At 48.8% G+C, this 22,748-nt stretch overlaps 2 protein-coding genes across 3 annotated transcripts; both read right to left on the bottom strand.

Moving 5' to 3' along the window:
- Positions 1-1,502: 1,502 nt before the first annotated feature.
- NRSN2 (neurensin 2) lies at positions 1,503-9,205 on the bottom strand. 2 transcript variants are annotated; one of them, XM_001365717.4, is made up of 5 exons: positions 8,527-9,205; positions 4,661-4,860; positions 2,987-3,312; positions 2,539-2,594; positions 1,503-1,984 (listed from the first exon to the last, which is right to left on the bottom strand). In XM_001365717.4, the coding sequence occupies exons 2-5, from the start codon at positions 4,850-4,852 to the stop codon at positions 1,677-1,679; spliced, it is 882 nt and encodes a 293-aa protein (XP_001365754.1). In that variant the 5' UTR covers positions 4,853-4,860; positions 8,527-9,205; the 3' UTR covers positions 1,503-1,676. The 2 variants fall into 2 exon arrangements, with proteins under 2 accessions (XP_001365754.1, XP_056667959.1); XM_056811981.1 differs by having other exon boundaries at positions 1,503-3,312; positions 8,527-8,778.
- Positions 9,206-14,402: 5,197 nt separating this feature from the next.
- On the bottom strand, positions 14,403-19,605 carry SOX12 (SRY-box transcription factor 12). Its single transcript, XM_007474483.3, has one exon. The coding sequence runs from the start codon at positions 18,862-18,864 to the stop codon at positions 17,818-17,820; it is 1,047 nt and encodes a 348-aa protein (XP_007474545.2). The 5' UTR covers positions 18,865-19,605; the 3' UTR covers positions 14,403-17,817.
- Positions 19,606-22,748: the final 3,143 nt, after the last annotated feature.

Genomic DNA, 22,748 nt, shown 5'->3' with positions numbered 1-22,748 from the left:
CATTTTAGTCTTTGTAGCCTCAATTCTTAGTATTGCTTGGCACCTAGTAGGCCCCTAAGAAATGCTTGTTTATTGAGTCATTGACTTAATTATAATGCAAGTTGTGATGCAAAATGGGGCTAGGGGCATTCCTTAAATCTGGGGTCCCAAATGTCTCTCTCCTCTATCTGTTAATCTATCTCGGTCCCAGGATCTTATTCTAGGGAGTTAGCTTTTCCTCAGTGGAGAAGGAGGAGGGAAATGATAAGTCTCTTCAGATTCCTCTTAAGGAACCATGGTTCCCAGGTCTACTTGCCACTACCTTGTCATCCAGGATCCCTAGGGTATATTTGCCCTTCCCATGGTCATACCCATAGACATCTGTCCTCCACGGTACCTAATCTCCATGGGACTATCTCCTAAAATATTTGCCCTCCACAGTACCCATATCCAAGATGCCCACCTTCTATATAGTACCCACACCCCAAGATACCTACCTTTCATGTTGGTCACACCCCAATGTGCCCATCCTCTGTTGGGATAGCATCCCAAAATGATGTCCATACCTTAAGGTAAACTACACATCCCAAGGTGTCTACCTTTTATGGTGCCCATATCTCAAAGTGTCTGTCTTCAGGGCAATTGTTACTACAATAGTGGCTAGTAATGGATTAGTAATTAATCTGATAATGAGGTTGATTATTTTTCTCCAGTTTTCCATAGAACTTAATGAGTGGACATCAGTAGTTCTAATTATACTAGGAAAATATGAGCCTCATCCATAGACAGAGACATATAGGAACAGTCATACTACACCTACAAAATGTCAGCATCAAGCTGCTGCTTCAGAATCAAAGTGATGAGTTGACATGAAGTGGAAGGACAATTAACATAGCAGGCATATGATTAGGAATGTTGAGCCAATAATAACATGTCATCCATCTGTGGAAGCCTACAGCTAAGAAGAAGGCTGAGCCGTGAATGCCATCTAAGATGGTAAATGAAGCTTTGTAGTATTCTATGGCTTGTGAGATAGTAAAATATAGGCCTAGTAGATGAGTACTGATGAGTGTTGCTGGTTACCTTCTATTAAGCTTCGGTGTGCTCATGTAACGGCTACTCCTAAAGCAAGTAGAATAGATATGTTTAGGGAAGGATCCTCGAGGGGATTGGGTGGGTGAATTCCTGTTGGGGTCAGCATCCTCCTGGCTCAAGTGCTGGGGTGCTAGGCTTGAGTGGTAGAATGCTCAAAAGATGCCCATGAAAAAGAATACCTCTGAGAGGATGAATAGGATTATTCTGAATCGCAGTCCTTTTTGGACTACTTGTCCATCCTCCAAAGGACCCACACCCCCAGGTTTTCTCCCTCCCTGGGGACCACATCCCAACATGTTCCCCAAGGTACCCATCACCCAGGGTGCCCATAGCATGAGATTATCACCATCTTTGGTACCTCCCCTACATGCCAACACCCATGCCTGCCCTTCATGCCATCAGTTATCCGGGTAGGAGAGAAGAGGTTCTTGAGATCCACCCTGGCTTTTTATTAAGGGAAAAGACAGGGGAAGAAGGAAACAGAGAGGGCGGTGGGATTAGGCAAAAGTGGGATTAGGCCAGTGACCCCATACACCAGTGAAGCTGAGATCCTGGTGGCCAGGTGGCTTTTCAGATAAGCAGGATGAACTCCAACTCCCTCCCTATGCCAGTCCTGGGCACAGGTTGCCCCCTGGTGGTGATGGGAGAAAGGATACCTCTTGCTGTTGGACCCAGGAGGCAGACACTTGAGAAACTGGCTTGGGTGGGCAGAGCATGGAGACATCAATTTCTTCCAGGGATACACTCATGTCTCCATCCAGAAAGCCCAGCTCCCCACCCCTAGGAGCTAGTTCGTTGGAAATAGCACTGGAGTGGGAATCGGGTGACCTCGGTCTATTTTCCACCTCTGCCACCGACTCCCTTTGAGACAGGAAAGTCTCTTCCTCAGCCTGGTCCTCGGTTTCCTCCTCTGTAAAATAGAAATAATTACCCCAGTTCTGCCTCTCTCACAGGAATTTTGTGAGGATCTTATAGGACAACAGATTTATAATTGCTTTAAAAAGTAATAAAAGTATTAGGAATTGTTAATACATGATATTATAGGAGGCAGAAAGCCTTCCTGGGGGGAGGGGGAAATACAGTCCTCTTGGGACAAGGGATAAATCCACAAGGGCCCTATCTCATTCCCCCCTCCTCCCAATCCCTTTGCCCATCTCTATGGAGAGGCAGAGACTCCGAGAGTCAGGTACAGAATGGTAGAGCTAGAAAGGACCTTAGAACATAGAATGCTGGAGCTGGAAATGATCCTGGAATATAGAACTTTAAAATACAGACCATAAAATGCCAGAGCTGGAAGGAACCTTAATATATAAAATGTTAGAACACAAAACATAGAATTTCAGAGCTAGAAGGTATACATAATGTTAAAACTCAGAACCATAGACAATCAGAGCTAGAAAGAACCTTAGAGAGTTTTTAGCTCCCTAATGGAAAGGAAAGGAACCCCCAAGAGAAGAGACTTACCCAAGATCACACAGTTCTTTAGTGGCAGAGTGAGTTCATGAGATCCAGATTCCAGGCTAGAAAAAGAGGGAGCCAAGTTGTGCTTTTGGGGAACCTTGCCTTGTTGACCCTTCCCCAGTAGGAAGGAACAGCAGAGGCCCCCAACCCTGGACATTCTACCCCTTGGTCTAGCTTCTTGGGACTGGGGCTGGGTGAGTAGCCTTGGGTCAAGGGTCCTACCAGGAATGTGAAGGAAAAGGAGACAACGAGTAAAGGGAAAAAGGATGAAGACCAGAAGAGTGGCCTCAAAAGGGCAAAGATCCAGAAGCTCTGGATCAGTAGTACCCCCTGTCCACTAGTAGGTATTTCTTGAGTGAGGCTTAGGACTTGTACTTGGGTTGGATAGTATGGATCCATGAGGGACCAAAGGGGATACTCATGGTAATGGAGGCAGGGCCCAAGTCCCCACCAGCTCTGGGGCCTCTGGCATAGGATGGGTGCCAGTTGCTGGGCTTCTTCATCCTCCCTGTCTGTAGGTTCTGCCTTGGGTTCTGGCTTGAGACGGGTCAGCAGGACCAAGAGCATGCAAGTACTCAGCAGGATCGCAGCAACAGCACAGAGGGCACTGCCTGCCAGGCGGCAAGTGCCCAAAGCCTTGTTGTACTGAGCTGCTCGCTGGTCCAGAACTAGAAACTCTCCTGCTCCGATGCCCTCCAACTTAGGTGGCACAGCATAGCCTGTGGTCAGGGCAGCAGCTCCCAGAAGCAGCAAGAGAAGTGACAAGGACACAATTCCCTAGGAAGAGTAAGACAGGTACTGGGGTAGGCAACTGGCTGACACCCATACCTAGAACAGTCAATAAAAATGGGTTGTTTTAATTTTATAAGTGGCTTTCTAGGATTCAGAATGGACATTAGAGAGCATGTAGTCCAATTGTGTTTCCACCTCCCTGCCATTTTACAGATGAGGAAACTGAGGCATTATGAGGATAAGTGCCGTCCCAAGATTACATAAGTAGTAGACTTAAAGTGGGACTTGAACCCAGGTCCTTTGACTTCAATCAATCAAATTCAATGGTATGAAATTCCTTTATACCATACTACCTTGGTCCAGTCTTTTGGTAGGGCATAAGGTAGACTATTACAAAGGAAGTTGCTGTGAATATTGTATTGATTCCCATATGAATTATGCAGTTATACAGGAAAAACCAAGTGGATGCAAGATGAATATCACTCAGATTGTGACATTCCACTGGATGGTTGAATTTGGAACAAGCTCAGAAAATCCACAGCTGCAAAGGTCTGACCCAATGGAAAGATCCATGGTGGGTGCGATTAAGCTGTAGCGTATTACCAACAATGACTCCGTTGCATGATGATGTAAGAGGTATCGTCAAGGATGTGAATCACTAGAAAAGGAGGCAGACAGTTCATGTACCAAGATTGAGAGATAACATGTAGATAACCCGAATACTATTGGCATTCATAAGATATTAATTGAACCATAGAAGACTTGTGGTTCTCTCTGGATGATTTACAAAAGAACATGGACAAGTTTTGTATGGAGAAAGTATGGATGAGCTACATCTGCATGGGTAGAGTGCCCTCACTGATGAGCTCTACTGGGCTCTCACAGTGTAACCTCCTTATGGATAATAATGGCTCAAAGAGCATCATCAGGCTTGTCACTCTTATGAATATATCACCAGTTTGCTTTCCAAAAAGATTCACCAATTCACAGCTTTACCAACAATGTAATAGCACACCTGTTTGCCCTTAGTCCCATAACATTTAATTGTTTCCTTTTTATTTGACCAATTTAGTGGGCTTGAGGTGGTAGATGGAGAAGCAGTCTGGCACAGTATATAGACAGTTGGATCAGACTTATTTCAGTCATACCAGTTTTTCCCTCCCAGATTCCCTCTTCCAACATTCATTCTTATCTAGGAGCCTTGGCTCATCCTGGAGACTCTCCCCTTTTGTATCTCACCTATCCCTCAAATAGGACTTCATTTTAGAAACCTTTCTTGATCACCCCAGCTCACAGTGACCTTTCTCCTTTGAATTCCTAAAAGCCTGATTGTGCAAAGTCTGGGCTAAGGCAGGAAGCCATCAATGGAGAGGGTGAAGGGGAGAAGGCTTACCTTCCAGAAGGAAGAGGACCAGTCACAAGTATCCTGGTTGTTTGGAGTAGGGTCCTCCACTTCCTCAGGGTGGGCTGCACCTCCACAGTCCTCATAGAATTGGTGCAGGTAGGAACGGACCCCATTCCACTTGCCAGGGTCCTCATGGGGGCCATGACCACAGGCACACGGCCTTTCTCTAGCGGGCATCATGTTTCTATCTGAGAGTAGGGGGAAACATTTGGGCTTAAAATCAGAGTTCCCAAAAGCCCTTCTTTACCCAATCAGTCCTGTGAGCCAGGTCTTACCCCTAATTTATACCAAATGGATTATGAAGCGTGGTTAAAGTCCCACTTATCCCATATCCCTTCTCTAACTATTCTGCTCCCATTCTACTTTGGTGCAGTAGAAAGTTGGAAGGTCTAAGTTTGAATTCCTCCTGCTTCTTGTTAGCCACTTGAACTTGACCAAATGTTTTCACCTTTGTGGGACTCAGTTTGCTTATAGTAAACCTTTGCTTATAGTAAAATAAGGAAGGGATCTTTCATGTCTGACATTCAATACTCTTTGTGTTTAAAAGGTGCTTCTTTTTCTACATTCTGTAATCCTGTAGTCTTTTACATTGTTTTTTGGGGAAATCAGTTTACAACAGATACCCCAAGTATCCTTTAAGGGGAAAGTGGTCATTAAAGGGCTCTGCCTTTTCTCCTTTCCATATCTCTCAGAGGACTCTTTTACCTCTCTAGTCATCTTGGCTTTCTCCCCTTCTTTCCTCCCACATGCTTCAAACAGAGTTCTTCATCAACCTCTTGCATTCTGGCTGGGTTTCCTCCTCACAATCCTCTGGGACCCTGGATCCCAGGTGTTGAAAGGCTTATGTGCAAGAATTAGGCCTAATAACTCTTTGTCTGGAGCCCTTCTCTTCCTTGATCACATTCTGCCTCATGTTACAGTTATTTGCTTATATCTCTCCTGGCAGATTTTCTTGAGGGTCATGCTCATTTTGTCCTGTTTTTTCTCCCCAGTAGAGGCATTGAGGCAGAATAAATACAGAACCAGCTTTGGAGTCAGGAAAACCTATTCAAGCCATCTCCCCTTTTCCCCATGTGTATTGCCTGTGCAACTCTGGACAAGTCAGTGAAGTTCTTAGTGCTCTAGGACACTGTCTAAAATGTTAAGTTACATATGTATAGATCTAAATGGGTAGAGGGAAGTTCCCCTCTGGAGAGTTCCCATAACAATAAAATTATAGGTCTGGTCTCTCCCTATGCCTAGTGCTCAGAATATAACAGGTGTTTAATAAATATTTATTGAATCAAATTTGTTGAATTCATAAACTACTCCCAACCCTGACCCCATCTAGGTTTTGCCTAAGACCAGATTAAGGTGGGACCCCATTCCTCCAAAGTCTTTTGGAGCCAAAGGAAAGATTTGTCCTTAGACACACACAGTAGGTACTTGGGGGATGTTAAGTGAATTCCACAGAATCTAAGGGTTCAAAAATCATAGTTTTTCAGTGTCAGAGTTGGAAAAGATTTTAGAACTGAGAATGTTTGAGTTAAACAAGTTCTTAGAGATTATCTATCTAGTCTGACAGCTTCATTTTACAGAGGAGGAAACTGGGGCTCAGAGAGATTTAGAGGCTGGGAATGAAAGCATCTCGGAAGTCATCTAATTAACCATGGATTGAAAACGAATCCTCTTTTCCGAAAGGCATCATTCAGGAACGGCTGAGTGGTTCAGTAGATAGAGGGCCAGGTCTAGAAACAGGAGGTCCTGGTTCAAATGTGACCTCAGATACTTCCTCGTTGTATGACCCTGGGCAAGTCACTTAACCCTTATTGCCTATTCCTTAATGTTCTGCCTTGAAACCAATACTTCATATTGATTCTAAGATAGAAGGTAAGGGTTGGGGGAAAAAAGGCATCATTCTAGATCTTGGAATGGGCTTGAAGTCAGAATACTGGAGTTAAAAACTACATACTATATATGAATTTGGGAAAGTTATTTAACTTCTCTGGATGACAATTTTTTTTCATTTGTAAAGTGAGGAAGAGGTATTAGACTAGATGATCCCTAAGGTCCCTTCCATTTCTAAATCTAAGATATCCCATACAAATTTCCTAACAGTGGATGATCTAACTTCTACTGGACTACCTCAAAAGATGGAGAAGACACCATTTCCCAAATTCTCATTATTTCTAAAGTGCTACATAAATAAAGAGTTATTGTTTGGTTTTTGGCTAGGAGTAAAGGTTAGGAAGTTTCTTCTCTGACAAGGAGTTGCAATCTGCCTTCAGGTTATTCTCCCCATTTTTCCTGATCCTGTCTTCCCAGGCCAGGCAGAAGAATAAAGTCAACCCTAGGACAGCCTTTGAAAGAACAGTCCTTGAACACTCCCAAGGTCAAGTAGTTTGGAAAAGCTAAACTAGAATTCAAACCTAGGTCTCTTCAATTCAATTTCGAAATTTAAGGGAGTGAGAAGAGCTGGCCAGTTAGGGAGGTATTTTATGGGCAGAGAGATGAATCTTGCTCTCAGACCTTAGGTGGCAGTGCAGAGTCTAGGAAAGAAGGATGGAAATAGAGATTTAAGGGGGAGAGAGTACCCCTTCTGGAACCTGCCTGGGAAGGGAACGGAGGGGCTTCGTGGAGAGTAAGGTGTGAGGAGGGCTTTGGGTTAAGAGTTGGGGAGGTCTGTGAGGCTCTTAGGCTGGAAATATGAATTTTTTTCCCAAACCATTTATTAATCATTGGGAGGGGGGCGGCTCCCGGAAGGGGTAATGGAGGTGTGGTTGGGCTAAAATACCACCGTTCTTTCTACAAGCAGGACCTACTGCCTTCCCGTATTTTGGCTCTGTACCCCTTTCCTCTAGCCAGGTCCTTCCCGTGGAAGAGGAGGAAGGTGACCTTGGAGCCTCCTTTTCTCTGTCTCTGGCCCCACCTCCTCCCCTCCATTCTGGGTGTCTGCCCCTGGACTGGGGGGAGGGGGAGGACCAGCCAGTGGAAAGCTTAGGTTGAGAGTTGCCATGGAAACAGTCTCAAGACTGGCCAGAGATGGAGGAGGGAGGGGGAAAGCTGGCTGCAGAGGGATGGGGGCGGGGTAAGGAGGAAGAAAGGGAAGGGGGGGAATTTTTGAGGGGGAAGGGCTGATGGCTACAGGTGAATCAGCAATCTAAGAAGGGGGGCGGTAAGAGAGGAAGAGGGGAACTATGGTGGGGGTTTAGTACGAGGATGATGGCTACAGGTTGAGTCAGCTACTGATGAAGGGGGGAGTAGAGAATTAGGAGATGGAGAGACACAGGGATGTTGACAACAGCAGACAACCTGTGAGTCAGCTCTAGGATGGGAGATGAAGAGACGGGACAAGGGGAGGGGGCATTAAAGGGAGTGGAGGATGGCTAGAAATAGAGATGTGGTCTCTCTTCATGTTTTGGTCCTATGCTCGCTCTTTACCTTCAATTCTTGCTCAGGGCTCTCTCCAAGGTGAGGCCCTCCTGGAGAGAGAGATGCTGTCCCTCTTCAGATCTCTTCTCCCTCCCCCTGCCCAACCACCCCCTACCAAGAGCTCCAAGGAGTGTCTCTTCCCAGCTCCCCACCACCCTCCCTTTAGAGGGAAGGGTATTTCTATTCCTATGGGACATTCCAGCTGCCCATCAAATAGCCCGACCCTTTCCTCAAACGGGGAAACTGAGGCACAGAAATGGTGCATAGCCCCAATCTGGGGGCATCCCACGGGAATATTAGGAATCCCAGTCTAGCACCTCGTTCTTTCCGAGTGCAGTTAGGTCAGGTTAGACCAGGTCCCCTCCTCCCGCTATTGGTCCCAAAGCTAGGACCTGAGCACCTCCATGCCTTGATGAGGCACCCCGGACCCCCATACTGCTTACCTAGGCCAGGGGTACTGCCATACTCGACCTCAGAACACCGTCTGCCTCCCTGGGGTCCCCCGACTGCCCGGTTCGGCCAGACGGGAGAGGAAATGCTATCCCTGGGCCAAAGAAGCCGGCTCTGGGACTAGTCCTGGGAGAGAAGGCTGGGGTTGGGGCTGAAGGGGTGTCGGAGCGCGGCGGGCTGCGCTCACCTCCAAGCCCGCAGCCTCCCCTGTGCTGGGTTGAGTTGGCGCTTGCGCAAGAACCACTCTGCGGAGGGAGGGTGGGAGGTGGGGAGGAGGGTGGGGGGTGACAGTGTTGGAGTCCATGGCACTGCTTCGCCAGCCCCAGGTAGCTTCTAGATGTGGCACCTCTCGCTACTCTCTGAGGCTGCCAAAGCTTGGGTAGAGCGGGGTGATACTTCGTTTTCCTGGGGAATTTAACTCCCATCTTCTCACTAAGCACCCCCTTCACCTTCTCACGTAGCTCCCTCCCCCTCTGCCCTTCACCAAGCCCCTATCTTCTTCAATGCGTCCTTCCCCCATTCCCTCGCTAAGCTGGCGTCGTCCTTCGCTGAGCCCTCTTCTCTCAACGAACCCACTTCAATTAACCGGTTCCCCCCACCCTCCAGCCCCCAGCCCACCCACCGAGCCTCACTCCTTAAATGAGCACCGATCTTCTTCGAGTCACCTCCCCTTTCACAGATATCCCATTCTGTCAAGAAGACTAGCCAAACAGCTAGGGACTACATAACTCCAATGGTGCTTTCGGGAGCCCTGGAGAAATCCCTCCCCACATTTTACGAGCTTTTTTCCTCCCCTAGGTTTTCCCCAAAGCTACCCTTTTCACTAGTGTCTAGTCTGAGGTGGCTGATGCCTCTATCCATCCCCTCCTCAGGGACTCCACTTCTGATTTGTTTCCCCTTTTCTTTTTTTTTTTTCCTTCACCTTATCCCGACTCCTCTCCCACCTCTCAGGGGTTGAGCTTTGACCTGTGGGAATCTAAATGATCCCCGGAAGCATTACAAAAGAGTGGGTCTGGTAGGGTTGTACCCTCCTAAACCAGTCTCCATCCGCATGCCCCCAGGAATCTTTCCCGTTGCTCTTTTGGGAATCCCAGATAGACTGAGGTAAGGAAGCCTAACCCTCCCCCTCCCTCTTCCCAATGGAGCTTGTTTATTTGTGGCGAGACTTTTTCATTTGTGGTGAGACTTTTTCGGTGAAAGTGAGGGATGGTTTCCTCTCTGGTTAGTGTCCTGCTGGGGCCTTATCCCAACTACCCTCTTCATTCCTTTTCTTCTGCCTAGCCCTCCCCCATCCTCTGAATGCCACAAGGAATCCTTTCAGGCAGGGCCAGTGAGGGCCCCACCAGAGTTCAATCTTCAGGCAAAATCCTCTAACAGCCCAAGTGGAGAGGAGGGCTCTGTACCAGGAAGCTGGAGCATTGGCTAGGAGGTATCCACAGTCTGTGGTATGACTGGTGCTCTAGAAACAAGGCCAGGGAACTACCATGGTTTTAAAAAAAACACCAAAGAACACACAACAAACAAAAGGCAGAGAAGGTCAGGGACTTTCCCAAAGTCAGTCAGGAACCTCTCCCTTGGTTTTGACCTGCCTCCAGGTAGAGGGTCCTCACTAGTGACAAGATCCATTCCAGAGTAGACCTCAATCTTTGCAAGGAGGGTCTCTGATATCCCCCACCTGTTGGGAAGGTGGCCTGACCTTCTGTTGCTAGGAAACCCAAGAAAGGCTGAGCTGAGGCATTGGTTGCTAGGAAACACCAGAGGATGGGGGTGGGGTGGCCATCGGTTGCTAGGGAGCTCAGTGAAGCTGGGAAATTCAGGCAGATGTCCAGTTTAGAAGTAGCCACTTTTCCTTCTCTTTCTCCCTCCCCACCCCCTCACCTTTTCTGTTCTCCTTAACACTGATGGTAACCTTAAACAAGTCACTTCATTCTTAACTAATTTCTTCATCTACAGAATGAGAGAATTGAGCTGTGTCTTTTAAAATCCCCCTCCTTGTTATCTCTAAGGTTCTCTGTTCTCAAGGTCCTTCTAGCTCTGACATTCTATATTCTCTGGTCTCTTCTGTCTTTGTTCCCCTCTTGCTCCTCCTCTCTCCCTTTCTCTAGCCTTTTCTTTTCCTTTACCTCTGCCTCCTATTCTTTTCCCTTTTTTTCCCCTCTGCCTCTGTCCCAGGAAAAGATCAAAGTAAAGAGACTGATTTCTCTGGAGAAGGGATACCCCACCCAGAAATGTAAGACCTATTCCCCAGCCTTCTAACCAGCACCTAACCAGGCTCCAACTGACCACCACCACCACCCCCCAGCCCACCTAAGACAAGCAGCTTAAAAGTGAGAGGGGGGAAATCCCTCTCTCCCCCAGGTTCTTCATGCTATTATTCAACTACCATCTGATATTTGTTTCCAGCCTCAAATGTTCGGCAGTCTTTTCATAGTCACAGCACCTGGGACCTAGGTTGGTAGAGCAAGTACTTGAATGTATGTATATGTATATACACTTTGGAGTCAGAAGACCTAAATTTAAATACCAATTCTGACACTAGCTTTGTGACTTCTCTGAGCCTTAGTTTTCCTCTTTGCAAAAAGGAGTTGGATCCAATATTTTCCAGGTTTTATTTGCTTGTTTATTTTTTCAGCTCTGAAAATCTAGGGTTCTATGAAGAGCCAAAGAATAAAAGGTGAATGTGCCTCCAGGCTCTGCCTCTAGAGAGATCTTCTGAAAAGTCCACCAGGATCAGAAATGCTGTTGTCCCTTTATATCCCTTTAAAAGCAGTAAGGGTATGGTCTTGGTATCTCCAGGCCCATGCTGAGATGGGCCTCAGCTGCCCTACCTTGGGGTTTGGGGAATCCCCATTACAGGTTTGATTCTGATACTTATACATCATCCTGTAAGGCTGGATCTGTGTCAAAATACCCATGATTTAGTCAAAGGATCTGGGTTTGAATTCCATCAACCTGCCTGTGGGACCTCAGGCAAAGTTCCCTCTTTCCCACTCTGAGACTCATTTATCTCATCTGTAAAATGAGAGAATTGGACTAGATGACCTATAGAGTTTTCTCCAGCTCTAAATTCCATGATACTCTGATCTTCCCAGCCCACAACAATTCTTGGTCTTCCTACTTCTTGACTCCAGAAGCCCCAAGCCTCCCAGAAAGGAAGGCACTGAGTCCTTCCTACTTTAATGATATTGCTCAGGAAATCTCTATGTAAATGGGTGTTATCTAGAAATTTTTATCAACTGGAACAGAATTTGACTACTCAGGGTTGCTGTGGGACACCATTTTTTAAGCCCTTACCTTCTGTCTTAAAATTGATACTAAATATTGGTTCCAAGATAGAACATTAAGGAATAGGCAATAGGAGTTAAGTGACTTGCCCAGAGTCACTCAGCTAGGAATTGTCTGAGGCCAGATTTGAAGCCAGGACCTCCCATTTTCAGACCTGGTTCTCTATTCACTAAGCCACCTAGTTGCCCTGAGGATAGCATTTTGTAAGCAAGTTACATAAATAAGATATTTTCTGTAGGACTTAAAGGTTCATAAAATGTTTTCCTCACAAGACTATGTGGTAAGTTAAGAAAGTATTACTATTGCTCTTATTTTATAGATTATAGAATTTCAGTCAAAAGGAACTTCAATGGTGGTTTAACCTTATCTGAAAAAATAGATCAGAGAAGCTAATCCAACAAAGTGACATTTCCCAGTTTACTTGGCAGATAGTCAGAGCATCTGAGCCCAACACTAGTGCTTGCCCTTTCTACTATATTGCTCTTCCTCTCTCCTCTGGAAATTTCTAGCTTTTCAGAGCAGTGACTGAACAGTCAAAGGATCCTTCCCACACCTACCTCTTTGAGGAAGAAGCCTACCTCTTCCAGTAAGCTTTCTTGGATTGCTCCAGACCACAGTGATCTTCCCCTTCTAAAAGCCTCAGGGGCTATACTATATCTTGTAGCTCTTCATTATACAGGATTTTCTATGTCTCCCCCCCCTCCTTTACAAGAGAACCAGAGTCCCATATCCTCTAATGGAGTTCCTGAGCAAGAACCTTGTCTATTGATTCTGTTTTACATTTCTCTATTTTCTCACTACACTGAGCACAGAACTAGTCACCCAACAGGAACTCAGTAAATAGTTCATAGATCTGGGACTCAATCTTTTAATCTGGAAAATAAGGAAACATGGCTAGGTGATCTTTTAAGTCTCTTACTGTCTATCATACATTCTATGGCTCTGTAGTTCAATATCCTATATTCTAAGGGCTTCCCCAGCTCTGACATTCTACGTTCTAAGGTTCCGTCAAGCTCTGACATTCTATGATCCAAGGCCCCTTTTATCACAAAGGTTTCTCTCAGCTATGATATTCTCTGGTTTAAGGCTCCTCTCAGTTATGACATTCCATGTTCCAAGACCCCTCTGGGCTATAACATTCTATGTTCTAAAGCTCTTCTTAGGCTTGACATTTTATGGGCTGACGTTCTTCCTGGCTCTAACATTCTACAGTTGGAAGTTTTCCCCAGTAAATAGCATTCTATATTCCAGGGCTCTTCTCAGCTACCACATTCTACATTCCAAGGTTCCTCCCTGGTCTGACTTTCTTTGGTTCAAGGTTCCTTCCAGTTTTGGCATTCAGTGTTTTAAGATTCCTCCGAGCTCTGCGATTCTGAGGTCCAAGGTCTCTACCAACTCAGATATTCGTGTTCCAAAGGTCCTTCCAGCCCTGATGGTCTGTGATGATGTTTCCTTCATTGATTACAGGGGATCCTTGAAGGTGGGGTGCTATCGTACTTTAGCCGGCAGGTGTCGCCACTATCCTAGCCAGGACTTCCCCTCCCCCCACTTTCCAAGGTTTAGCTCATCCAAGATGCAGGCTGACTCTGAGGCTGCTTAAGCATGGATGGCCTTGGAACAGACTGTCAGAGCTAAAAGGTAAAGCCTCTCTCTGGCTCTATATTAGATTAGAAAACTTAAAAGAGCCAGGAGGGGTTTTAAAGGTATTCTCATCCAGTATTTTTACAGTAAACTGAGATTCAAAGTGGGAAAGGTGTTTGTTTGTCCAAAGTCAGACAACAATAAAGCAGCAGAGATGGAATTTATCGCCCCCTCTTCTTTTCCTCTTCGTTTCACAGAAATCTGCATCCTTGGCTTGAATCTTTCAGGTCCAGGAGTCTCTTTGAGGAGAGATGAGACACTGGGGCTCTAGCCAGAGGAGATCGAGTAGGAGATGGAGGAGATTGGTAGTTATGGCATTATATTGGCTGAAGGACCTAGGGATATTGGACCTGGAGAAGAGATTTTCAGGGAGACATAGCCATTTTCAAGCATTTGAAGGGCTGTATCATGAATCCTATTGCATTGGGCCCCAGAGGACAGAACAAGGGGTAGAAGATGAAGGGAGGGAGATTTCAGGTGAATATGAGAAAAAGCTTGCTAAAACGAGAGCAGTTCCACAATGGAACAGGCAGCTTTGGAGGGAATGGGCCCTCTGTCACTGGACGTGTTTAAACAGAGGCTGAATGATAGCTTGTCAGAACTGACAAGAGCTCTCCTGCTTTAGTTGAGAATTGGACCAGATGGCCTCTGAGGTTCCATTCAATTCTAGAATCTAATGATTTGATAAATGAAAGGTTTTATCTCCTGGTAATAGGATTTCTTATATCGTAATTGGGAGGAATTTGAAGAGCAGAAGGCTTTGACTAAAAGCAAGAGTATATGGTTGAGATGTTTTGTGCCCTCAACTAGTCACCAGATCTTCAAGGATAAGGACGCCTTTGTCATCTCCCATAGCGACCCTGGGCAGAAATGATGCTCAGTAAAAACTTGATGGAGGAAGTAGGAGAGAGAAAGAGAACAAAATAGACACATGGGGCTGGACAGGCTCAGGGCACATATACTTTATTTAGTCCTGGTATTGGGGAGCGATACTGGAGCCCAGGGCTTCCAGCCCCTTCCACACAGAGAGGGAGCTGCCCCCATCCTCTTACTCTCGGCTATGAGACTAGTTCTCCAAGACAACACACAGTGATACCTCTTCACTCATACAACATTAAAAAAAAGAAAGGAAATGAAAAATTAAGAGATAGAAAGGAGGCCTGGAAAGGAGCACCACATACAGGGCGGGTAGCTGGTAGGTGGGTTGGGACAGGATATCCCTGCAGAGATGCTGGCCTGTGTGGGGAACGGCACAGAGGGAGTTGTGGAGGGACCAGGGGTCCCCATTTGTTCCTGAGAGATCTGTGTATGTGGGTGTTTGAACCTATGACAGAGTGGGGCACACAATGTCAGCAGTCTAGGTAGTGATGGGAGATGGGCAGACTGGGGATGAGGAAGGGCAGTGGCAGACTCGGGGAACACACGAGGTTGTGGAGGGCCAGGTAGCCGAGGGAGGCAAACAGCAGGAGCCCAGAGTGAAGGTGAAGGTAGGGGAGCATAGCATCCATAGGGTGGGAATAGGTTGCCCAACAGAGAGGACAGGTATCCTCTGACAGGAAGGAATCCAGGTGGCATCCAGGCCTTGGCAGACCTAGCCAGCACTTCTATTTAGTCCAGGAATGCCATAAGTGAGGCACAGCCCCCAGGCACTGCACTTCAAACCAAATATTACAAATGCATAGGAAAAGGCACCTGTCCCTGTTTTTTAAAAATGGGCAGACTGAGGCAGACTACAGCTTTTTGTGCTAGGCTACTCACTCTGAATCCAGTGCTCTGACCATTCTTGTTACTTCCCTCTGGACACCCTCAGCCCAAGCTTAACCATTGGGCCTCAGATGATTTCTCTTAGCCCTGGGAGCCGCTTAGGAGGCTGAGCATGTCCCAGGGTGCTTACTGAATGATTGATGACTTGGCCACTGACCCCAAGCCCTCTCCATGCCTATTTCCCCAGCTGAATGATAACACTGATCAAAGCATTTGGCACTGAGAACTGGGTATGGGGAGGAGGTTAGGAGGAATGAAAGAGAGATAGCCAAGGGTAATTGGGCTTGACTAGTTGTCCCAATCCCTATAGCAGGGAAAAACTAGCAAGGCCCTGAACTCCATGGTCTGGCAGCCGGAGAATCTGCCTGGTGTTCCCCACCCCCACCCCACCCCCCATGGACATTAGCTATCTCTCCTCTTGAGGGAATGTGAATACTCAGGAAATATTCACTTAGGGGGGCGCTTTCCTAGGGGTCCAGCAGATTGTGTACTGGGGATATATTAGTGGGGACTTTAAACGGCAACTCCTGCTCTCTGATTGATTTCACCATCTTACCCCCCTTCCCTTCCAAGAATGGCTCTCAGAGTGGCTTTTAATGGGAAGAAAGGTCTACTGCTTCCTTGGCCCTCTGCCCTCCCCTGCCCAGTGAAATAACCAGACAGAAGATGCCCCTCAAGGGGCCTGGACACTGGAATAGGGTTTGATGGTGCCATGGGAGACCCACCAGTGGGGGAGGGAACCTGGTCACTCTAAGTGGGGGTAGGATACCTGCTGAATTCAAAAGTCTAGGCCCTAAAGCCTCAGCCTGATATGGATTATTTTGGGGGGCTCGATGGACAGAGTAATCCTTTGGCAAGGCTCACAGATGAAGCTGCCTTGGGGCAGCACTCCCTGCTGGGAGAAGAGGTGCTAGGACTTTTCAAGGTCATCCCATCCAACCTGATCATTTTACAGATGAAGACAGGCCAGATCCATGTGGGAAAGAGGAGTCAACAGGGCAAATGAAAAGCAGGAAGGGAAAGGGGCACTGTTATCCCTCAGGGGTGTCTTGAAGGGTACCTCCGAATTCCTCTCAATAAAAGAATGAAAAAAATCCTCTTTAAAACCAGAATTCACCATCCTAACAATGTTTCTCTTAGAAGGCAGCACTTTGAGGTCACCTAGAGTTGATGGGGTGGTTACAGGCTGAGAATGAGTGTCCTCTGCCTCTCTCTATGTCCAGAGTGGATTGCCCTGGTGGGGTTGGGGACTGGATAGCACTTCAGGTTTTCCTCAAATGTAGCAAGTCCAGCATATGAAGGAAGGAAGAGGCAAGGTCACAACTTCAGCTCTTGGCCACTGAGAGGGAGAAGCTCGGAGGGAGACCACAGGAGGGGGCAGGAGGGAGGAAAAGAGCATGGGGAGGGGGGAACTATGGAGCAACTAAGATCAGGAGTAGGGGTCATGGAGCTAGATAAGAAGAAGCTAGGCCAAGTGCTGCCTCTTTCACAACCCTTAGCCAAGATGGGGTAATGAGGGGAACATCCCAGCCAGGGAAATTGAGTGAGGTGGGCTTGTGTACCCTGATGAGATCCCCCCATCCCCTTGGGAGAGGGAGGAGTGGATGAGATGAGAGAGAATGTGTGTGTAGGACATGGAGAAAGGGGTTATATCCAAGGAATGGGATGGAGAGCATATATGGAAAGAATGGGGAAAACAAGGTATGTGTATAAAGGACAGAGAGACTTGTTTGTGGAAGAGATGGAGAGAGGTTCATTAGATATAGAGTTGGGAGAGCCCTTAAGAGGCCATTTAGTCCAACCCCCTCATTTTACAGATGAGGAAACTGAGGCCCCAAAAGGTAAAGGGATTTGCCCAAGGTCTTACAGGTAGTGATTTTAATCTGGAATTTGAACCCAGATCCTCTGACTCCCAATCCAGGGCAGCACCATGCTGCCTCCCTAAGGGACGGAGAGAAAGGTTTCTGTAAGGGATGGAGAGGGGGATAGACAATGTCTGTCTCTGTATAAGAGAGATCCATAGATTTCTAGAGCTGGTAGGGACCGTAGGGGTCATCTATTCCAACCATTTCATTTTACAGATAAGGAAATTTAGGCAGAGAGAGGTCAAAACATCTGCCCAAGGTCACACAGCTGGTTGGGGCAGAGCTGGAACTTGAAGAGGGTTCTGTTTCCTATCCAGTTCCACTACCCCATGCTTCCACCACAAAGGAAGGGGTATGTGTATGAGATGGAAAAGGGGGCATGCCAGTGTGTAGGGGATAGAAAGAGCAAGGACCCATGTGTGTCTGCGTTTAAGGGAGAGAGGGGTGTGTCTAGGAATATGGAGAGAGGGGTGTGTCTAGAAAGATGGAGAGAGGGGAGTGTCTGGGCGCAAGTCACGGAAAGTGGGGTGTGTCCATAGGGAATGGGTTCAAGGGTGGGCTGAGTGTGGAGGCATGGCTGAGGGCATCTGTGTCGGGGATGGGGTGACAGCGGAAGCCTTTGCCTTTGATGGGGCTGAAGGCCAAAAATACCTGATTCCTGTATGTAAACAGCTGGTTTTTGAGTGCGACCTGATTTGTGTTGTCCGAGTCACCTAATGAGTGCTCGGCTCAGTAGGTGAAGACCAAGTCCGCGATGCTGGACATGAGCCAGTCCCCAGCGATCATCTCAGTCACCTCGGGGGTGCAGTAGTCGGGGAACTCGAAGTGCGAGGTCCCTGCAGGAGGCAGCTGGTCCGGGTCCCTGTCGAGGGAGGTGCAGTCTAGGCCAGGGCCTAAGGCTCCTGGGAGTTGCCGGGGCAGGAACCCGAGAGGCTCCTTCTCCGGCTCTTCCTCCTCTTCCTCCTCCTCCTCCTCCTCCCTCCCTTCCTCTTCTTCCTCGAGCTCTTCATCCGAAGGGACCAGGGAAGAGGGCGCCGGGGAGCTGACCGACGAGGTGGCAGTCACGCCGCGCTGGGAGGGTCTAGAAGTCTCCGGGGTGTCCCCCGCCTCCTCCGACTGCGGCTCTGGGCGCGGGCCCCCTGCCCGCTCCCCCTGCCTCCCTCCAGCCCGCCCCGCTGGGACCATCCGCCACAGCTCCCGCCCGGGAGTCTCCACCAGCCGCACTTCCAACAGTTCTTCCTCCTCCTCCTCCTCCTCGTCCTCAGCTTCCACCTCCTCCCCAAGAGTCGGGCCTCCCCCGCGCTGCTCCCCAGTCTCCCCGGTTGCCTTCCTGCGGCCCCCACCCCCGCGACCCAACAGCGAAGGTTTAGTCTTGCTGGGGAGGCGGGGCCGCGCCTTGCTGGGCGCCCCCTTGCCCTTCTTACGGGGCCGGTATTTGTAGTCCGGGTAGTCAGCCATGTGCTTGAGACGCAGTCGCTCAGCCTCTCGTACGAATGGAATCTTCTCAGAGTCCTGCAGCAGCTGCCAGCGGCGACCCAACCTCTTAGAGATCTCGGCGTTGTGCATATCGGGCCATTGGTCCATAATCTTCCGCCTTTCGTGCTGAGACCACACCATGAAAGCATTCATGGGCCTCTTGATGTGGCCGCTGGGGGTCTTGCACCAGCCCGGCTCACCCGGGGTCTCCCGGCGGAGCCGCGCCCTCTCGCCCGCGGCCGGTGGCTGGCAGCCCTCCCGCTTGGCTTCGCCACCACGACCTCTCTTCTGTTGCACCATCCCGCCCGGGAGTTTGCCTTCCTTCACTCTTCCGCTACTTAGACGGCTGTCGGGGCCCCAGGCATCCTACAAATCCGAACAGGGCTGGGAATAAGGGGTTCGCGAACGGTCGGCTGTCTCGGTTCGGTCCCGTGGATCGTTCTGGTCCTCTGGGGTTGGGAAGCTAGCTGGGCCACTTGGGAGAGGAGATGGGCTTTGGCGGGCTGCGCACCGGCCCCCGACGGGCGCTGGCGCGCGTGGTCAGCTCCGGTACTCCATATGGGCTTGGCGCGCCCACAGCCCCCTCCTCAAGTTTATTTCAAATCCATTACAGGCGTTTTCCAAGGCAAAGAATTTGTGTCTTCTTGCTGATTCCTACCACCTTCTCCAGGTCCACGCCGCTCGGTTCCCCAGTCAGTGGGACTCCTTTGCCGATGCTGATGCCGCCTTGCACGCACCCCAGCCAGGCGCGGGGCCGCTCGGCACTTCCCCGCCCCTCGGCCGCCGCCTCCCAGTGTCTTTCTCCCCGCGCGCCCCCGCGCGCGCGCTTCCGGCGCCCTCTCACGCGCGCCCGGGCCCCGGGCACCGTCCTGCCCGCTGGACCGCCCCGGGTCAGCCCCAGCAAAGGTGCAGGTTCTGTCAGCTGCCTAGTCCCGCCCACCCCTGGGGATCGCAGCGGCTAAGGTTGCCAGGCAGGGGAGGGAATATTTGCATCCCCCAATCACTGCCCTAGGAGCTAGGGCTTTTGCCAAGAGGGCGGGGTTCCATGCTGCCCCCCGCCCTAGGCTTTTATTGGGGAAGGTTGGCAATAGCGGGTATCAGTTTCCTTCCCCTGCCAACCCCCACCTCGAGGTGCTGGGACTAGATGGGGGTGAAGGAGAATGGATCTTTTGAGTATCTCTCCAAGCCTTGATCTCAAAGCGCGTGATGCAGAGAGAGCTGGATGAAGTGGTAACCTTTTGGAACTCTAGCGAGAATCACTTCAGGCGCTTTTCCTATAGGCTATTCTCACTTGCTGGCCGGCCTAGGGCGGTCACCCAGTGGGCTTGATGCATTTCTAAAGCTAGCCCCAGGCAAGATGTAGGGTGGAGGGGTGCGAGCTGGTTTCAGGGCCCTTTCCCCCAGGAAACTTGAGCACCTAGCAGAAGTGGTGGTGGAGGGGTCCAGTAGTCACTCGGTCTTGTTGGAGGTCTCTCTATGGGCTCTTCTGCTTGCTCTTAGTGGAAGTGGCTGCCGAGGCTCCAGGTATCAGTTCTCTCACTCCGCCCCCCCCCCCCTCCCCGCCCACGGCTGTTCTCTCTCTTGCAGATCTCTCCCCATTCACTTTGGGCCTTCCCTATAGTGTCTCCGAAGGCATTTTGCCTTCTTATAACTGGATCTTGGGGTCGAAGAAGACCCCTGTGTTTTCACAGTTCCCCAGCTCCAGGTGATCGTAGACCTTGCCTGGCCCCATCCCTCGGCCAGTGGTGGGGAGTTGGAGGCGGGGTGGGGGGCAGAAGAAAGCGGAGGAGTGGCAGAGAAATGGGGAGCAGGTATGGTAGGCACACCAGTAGGTGGCGCCTGGCTGGGGGGTTAGGGGGGGGTTTCCTGAGCCACGTGTCCTGCGCCTCCCCTACCTGCCATCCAGTGAGGACGTGGCGGGGCGGTTGCGTGCCCCAGGGAGTGGGTCACCTTCATAGTGTTGTTGGCTCTCCCTCCATGGACTGTGGTGGGGAGGGAGGGGTGAGGGTGGGGGGAGAGGGAGAGAGAGACATACACAGAGAGAGGACGCGCGGACGCGCGCGCGCCTCATGGGGCGGGAGGGGCAGCTTCTAGGGAAGAGATGCGCAGTGGGGTGGGGAAGGAAAGAAAGAAGTAAAGAAAGATGAGGACTCGATCTGAACCTGCGGGGTATCTGAGTGGAGGAAGAAAGGCCAAGGGGAGGGGCGGCTCTGGCCGCCCAGCCTGGGTGGAATGGGGGAGGGGGAAGGAAAGGGATGTGAGCCGAATGCTAAGGAGGAGGGGGTGAGATGGGGGAAGGGCTGAAGGGAGACATGGAGGAGGAGAAAAGCGAAAGCCTCGTGTTTTGCTTCAGACTCAGCTAGATCGCCTAATTAGCGCATCCTAGAACTGGGCTGAGGCTGGTGGGCCATTTCAGGGAGCACAAGAAGGGGGGGGGGGACAGGAACAGGGAAAGACTGGCTCTTGAAAAGAAAAGGCCTGCAAAGACTGTTGGAAGTAGGGCCATGGTAGCCCCTCCTCCCCCAAAGGCCTTGGGGCCTATAAGGAAGGGAGAGAAGAGAAGTGCCTTTTTACTTGTCCCTTAAGAAGGGTCACTATGTTTTTAGAGAAGAATGGATGAAATACAGGGTTTCAGGGGCTAGGGAGAGATCTCTAAAGTTCCTTCCAGCTCAAAATCCAATTAGATCCTATTATTCCCTTTGGGGAAGGACCACCCTTATAGCATCAATTCAGTAGTTTTAAATTCAATTTGCCTTTTGACCCTAGACTCAAAAGACTTCTGGCCTGGATTCTACCTTTCAGTTCCTGAAAAATCACCTGGATAAATCACTTCCTTTCTCTGGGATTCATTCTCTTCTCTAAAATGAAGAGGTTGAAGTAGGTGGTTTTTGGGGTCCCTTCTAGCTCTAAAAGTTATGATTCTATGGTGCTGGTTCTGAAGTGGAAGGATTTGGATTCGAATTCTGCTTAGTATCTGTAACCTTGGGCAAATCATCTGGGGATCAGTTTCCTCATTTGCAAAATGGGGGCCAGAGAGGAGTTGGACTAGATCTAAGTAGATTGAGGTCCTTTGTGACCCCAGATCTGTGATACTATGATTGTCTTTCCAATAGAGCCTTAGTGCTTCTGCTATTAAACTGCTGGATTACCCAGCTAGAAAACATGTCCTTGAGAGCAAGTTTGCCATAGGCCAGGAATACAACATTCAGCTTTCCCCTCCTCTGTCTGCTCCCCTGCCCCTTTACTAATATATTAGTAACATGCCCCTTTGACATCTTCTCTTCAAATCCAGCTCAGATGCAGCAGACTCTGTAAAGTTAGGTAATAAATTGGTGGAAAAGCAAGGGCTCTTTCCCGGCTAACTATAAGATTCCCTTTCATGAACTCTATCATCCAGCTAAACTGGCCTATTGGCTGAAGTTTTGGTGCCTGGTGTTTGCTAGTACTTGAAACTCCTGTCTACTTTCAAGGTTCAAGGTAATCACCTCATCTTTCTAGGATCTTTCCTGATTGCCCTAGTTACAGTAGTTAGCATCTCCCACCCTGGTTGCACACTTTAAATTTATTTATTTTTATCTATCTCACCTTTTTTTTTTTAAAATCTTTGAACAGGTTGTATTTCTCTTCCCCACCCCTTTACCAGTAGAATGGAATCTCTTTCAGGGCAGAGACTTTGCTCTCAGTCTAGGTCTTTCTGTTTTTGCCTTTTTATTTTTGTCTGTCTCTGCCTCTCTCTTTGTCTCTCCCTCTTTTTATCTTTATCTTTGTCTCTTTTCCTTTCTCTTTTTGTCTGTCTCTATTTTTATCTCTGTCTCTCTGTCCGTAACTTTGTTTCTGCTTCTTTGTCTCCATCTTTTCCTTTCTCTCTCCCTCTCCCTCTCTTTTCCTTTTTCTTTCTGTCTCTGTCCTTCCTTGTCTGTTTCTATCTTTATCCCTGTTGCTCTCTTTTCCTTTCTCTTTGTCTCTCTGTCTCTGTTTCTTTGTATCCCCATGGCCTAGTCCAGTGCCCAGAATACAGGTGCTTAATGAATGTTGTATTCAGTTGAATTGAACCTTGAGGTCCTAGAGTGAATCCACACAATCCTACAGGGATGCTCTAAGGCAAAAGAATACCCAGCTCTGGAAATGTTGTATCATGTGTAACAGATTGTTTCTTTTTTTTCTCTTGAAGTCCAAGTTTGTAG

The sequence above is a fragment of the Monodelphis domestica genome, chromosome 1 (genome assembly GCF_027887165.1).
Source record: "Monodelphis domestica isolate mMonDom1 chromosome 1, mMonDom1.pri, whole genome shotgun sequence".
In the NCBI taxonomy this organism is placed as follows: domain Eukaryota; kingdom Metazoa; phylum Chordata; class Mammalia; order Didelphimorphia; family Didelphidae; genus Monodelphis; species Monodelphis domestica.
The sequence above is the reverse complement of the archived record's forward strand: the minus strand, read 5'-3'. Positions and strand labels throughout refer to the sequence as shown.

What these genes read in the sequence shown, in the direction of transcription:
- SOX12 (XM_007474483.3), bottom strand. Translation starts at nt 18,864, where the DNA reads ATGGTGCAACAGAAGAGAGGTCGTGGTGGCGAAGCCAAGCGGGAGGGC.
- NRSN2 (XM_056811981.1), bottom strand. Translation starts at nt 4,852, where the DNA reads ATGATGCCCGCTAGAGAAAGGCCGTGTGCCTGTGGTCATGGCCCCCAT. An exon ending in GGTCCTCTTCCTTCTGGAAG is followed by an intron (nt 3,313 to 4,660) that starts GTAAGCCTTCTC and finishes TACTCTTCCTAG; the next exon opens with GGAATTGTGTCCTTGTCACT.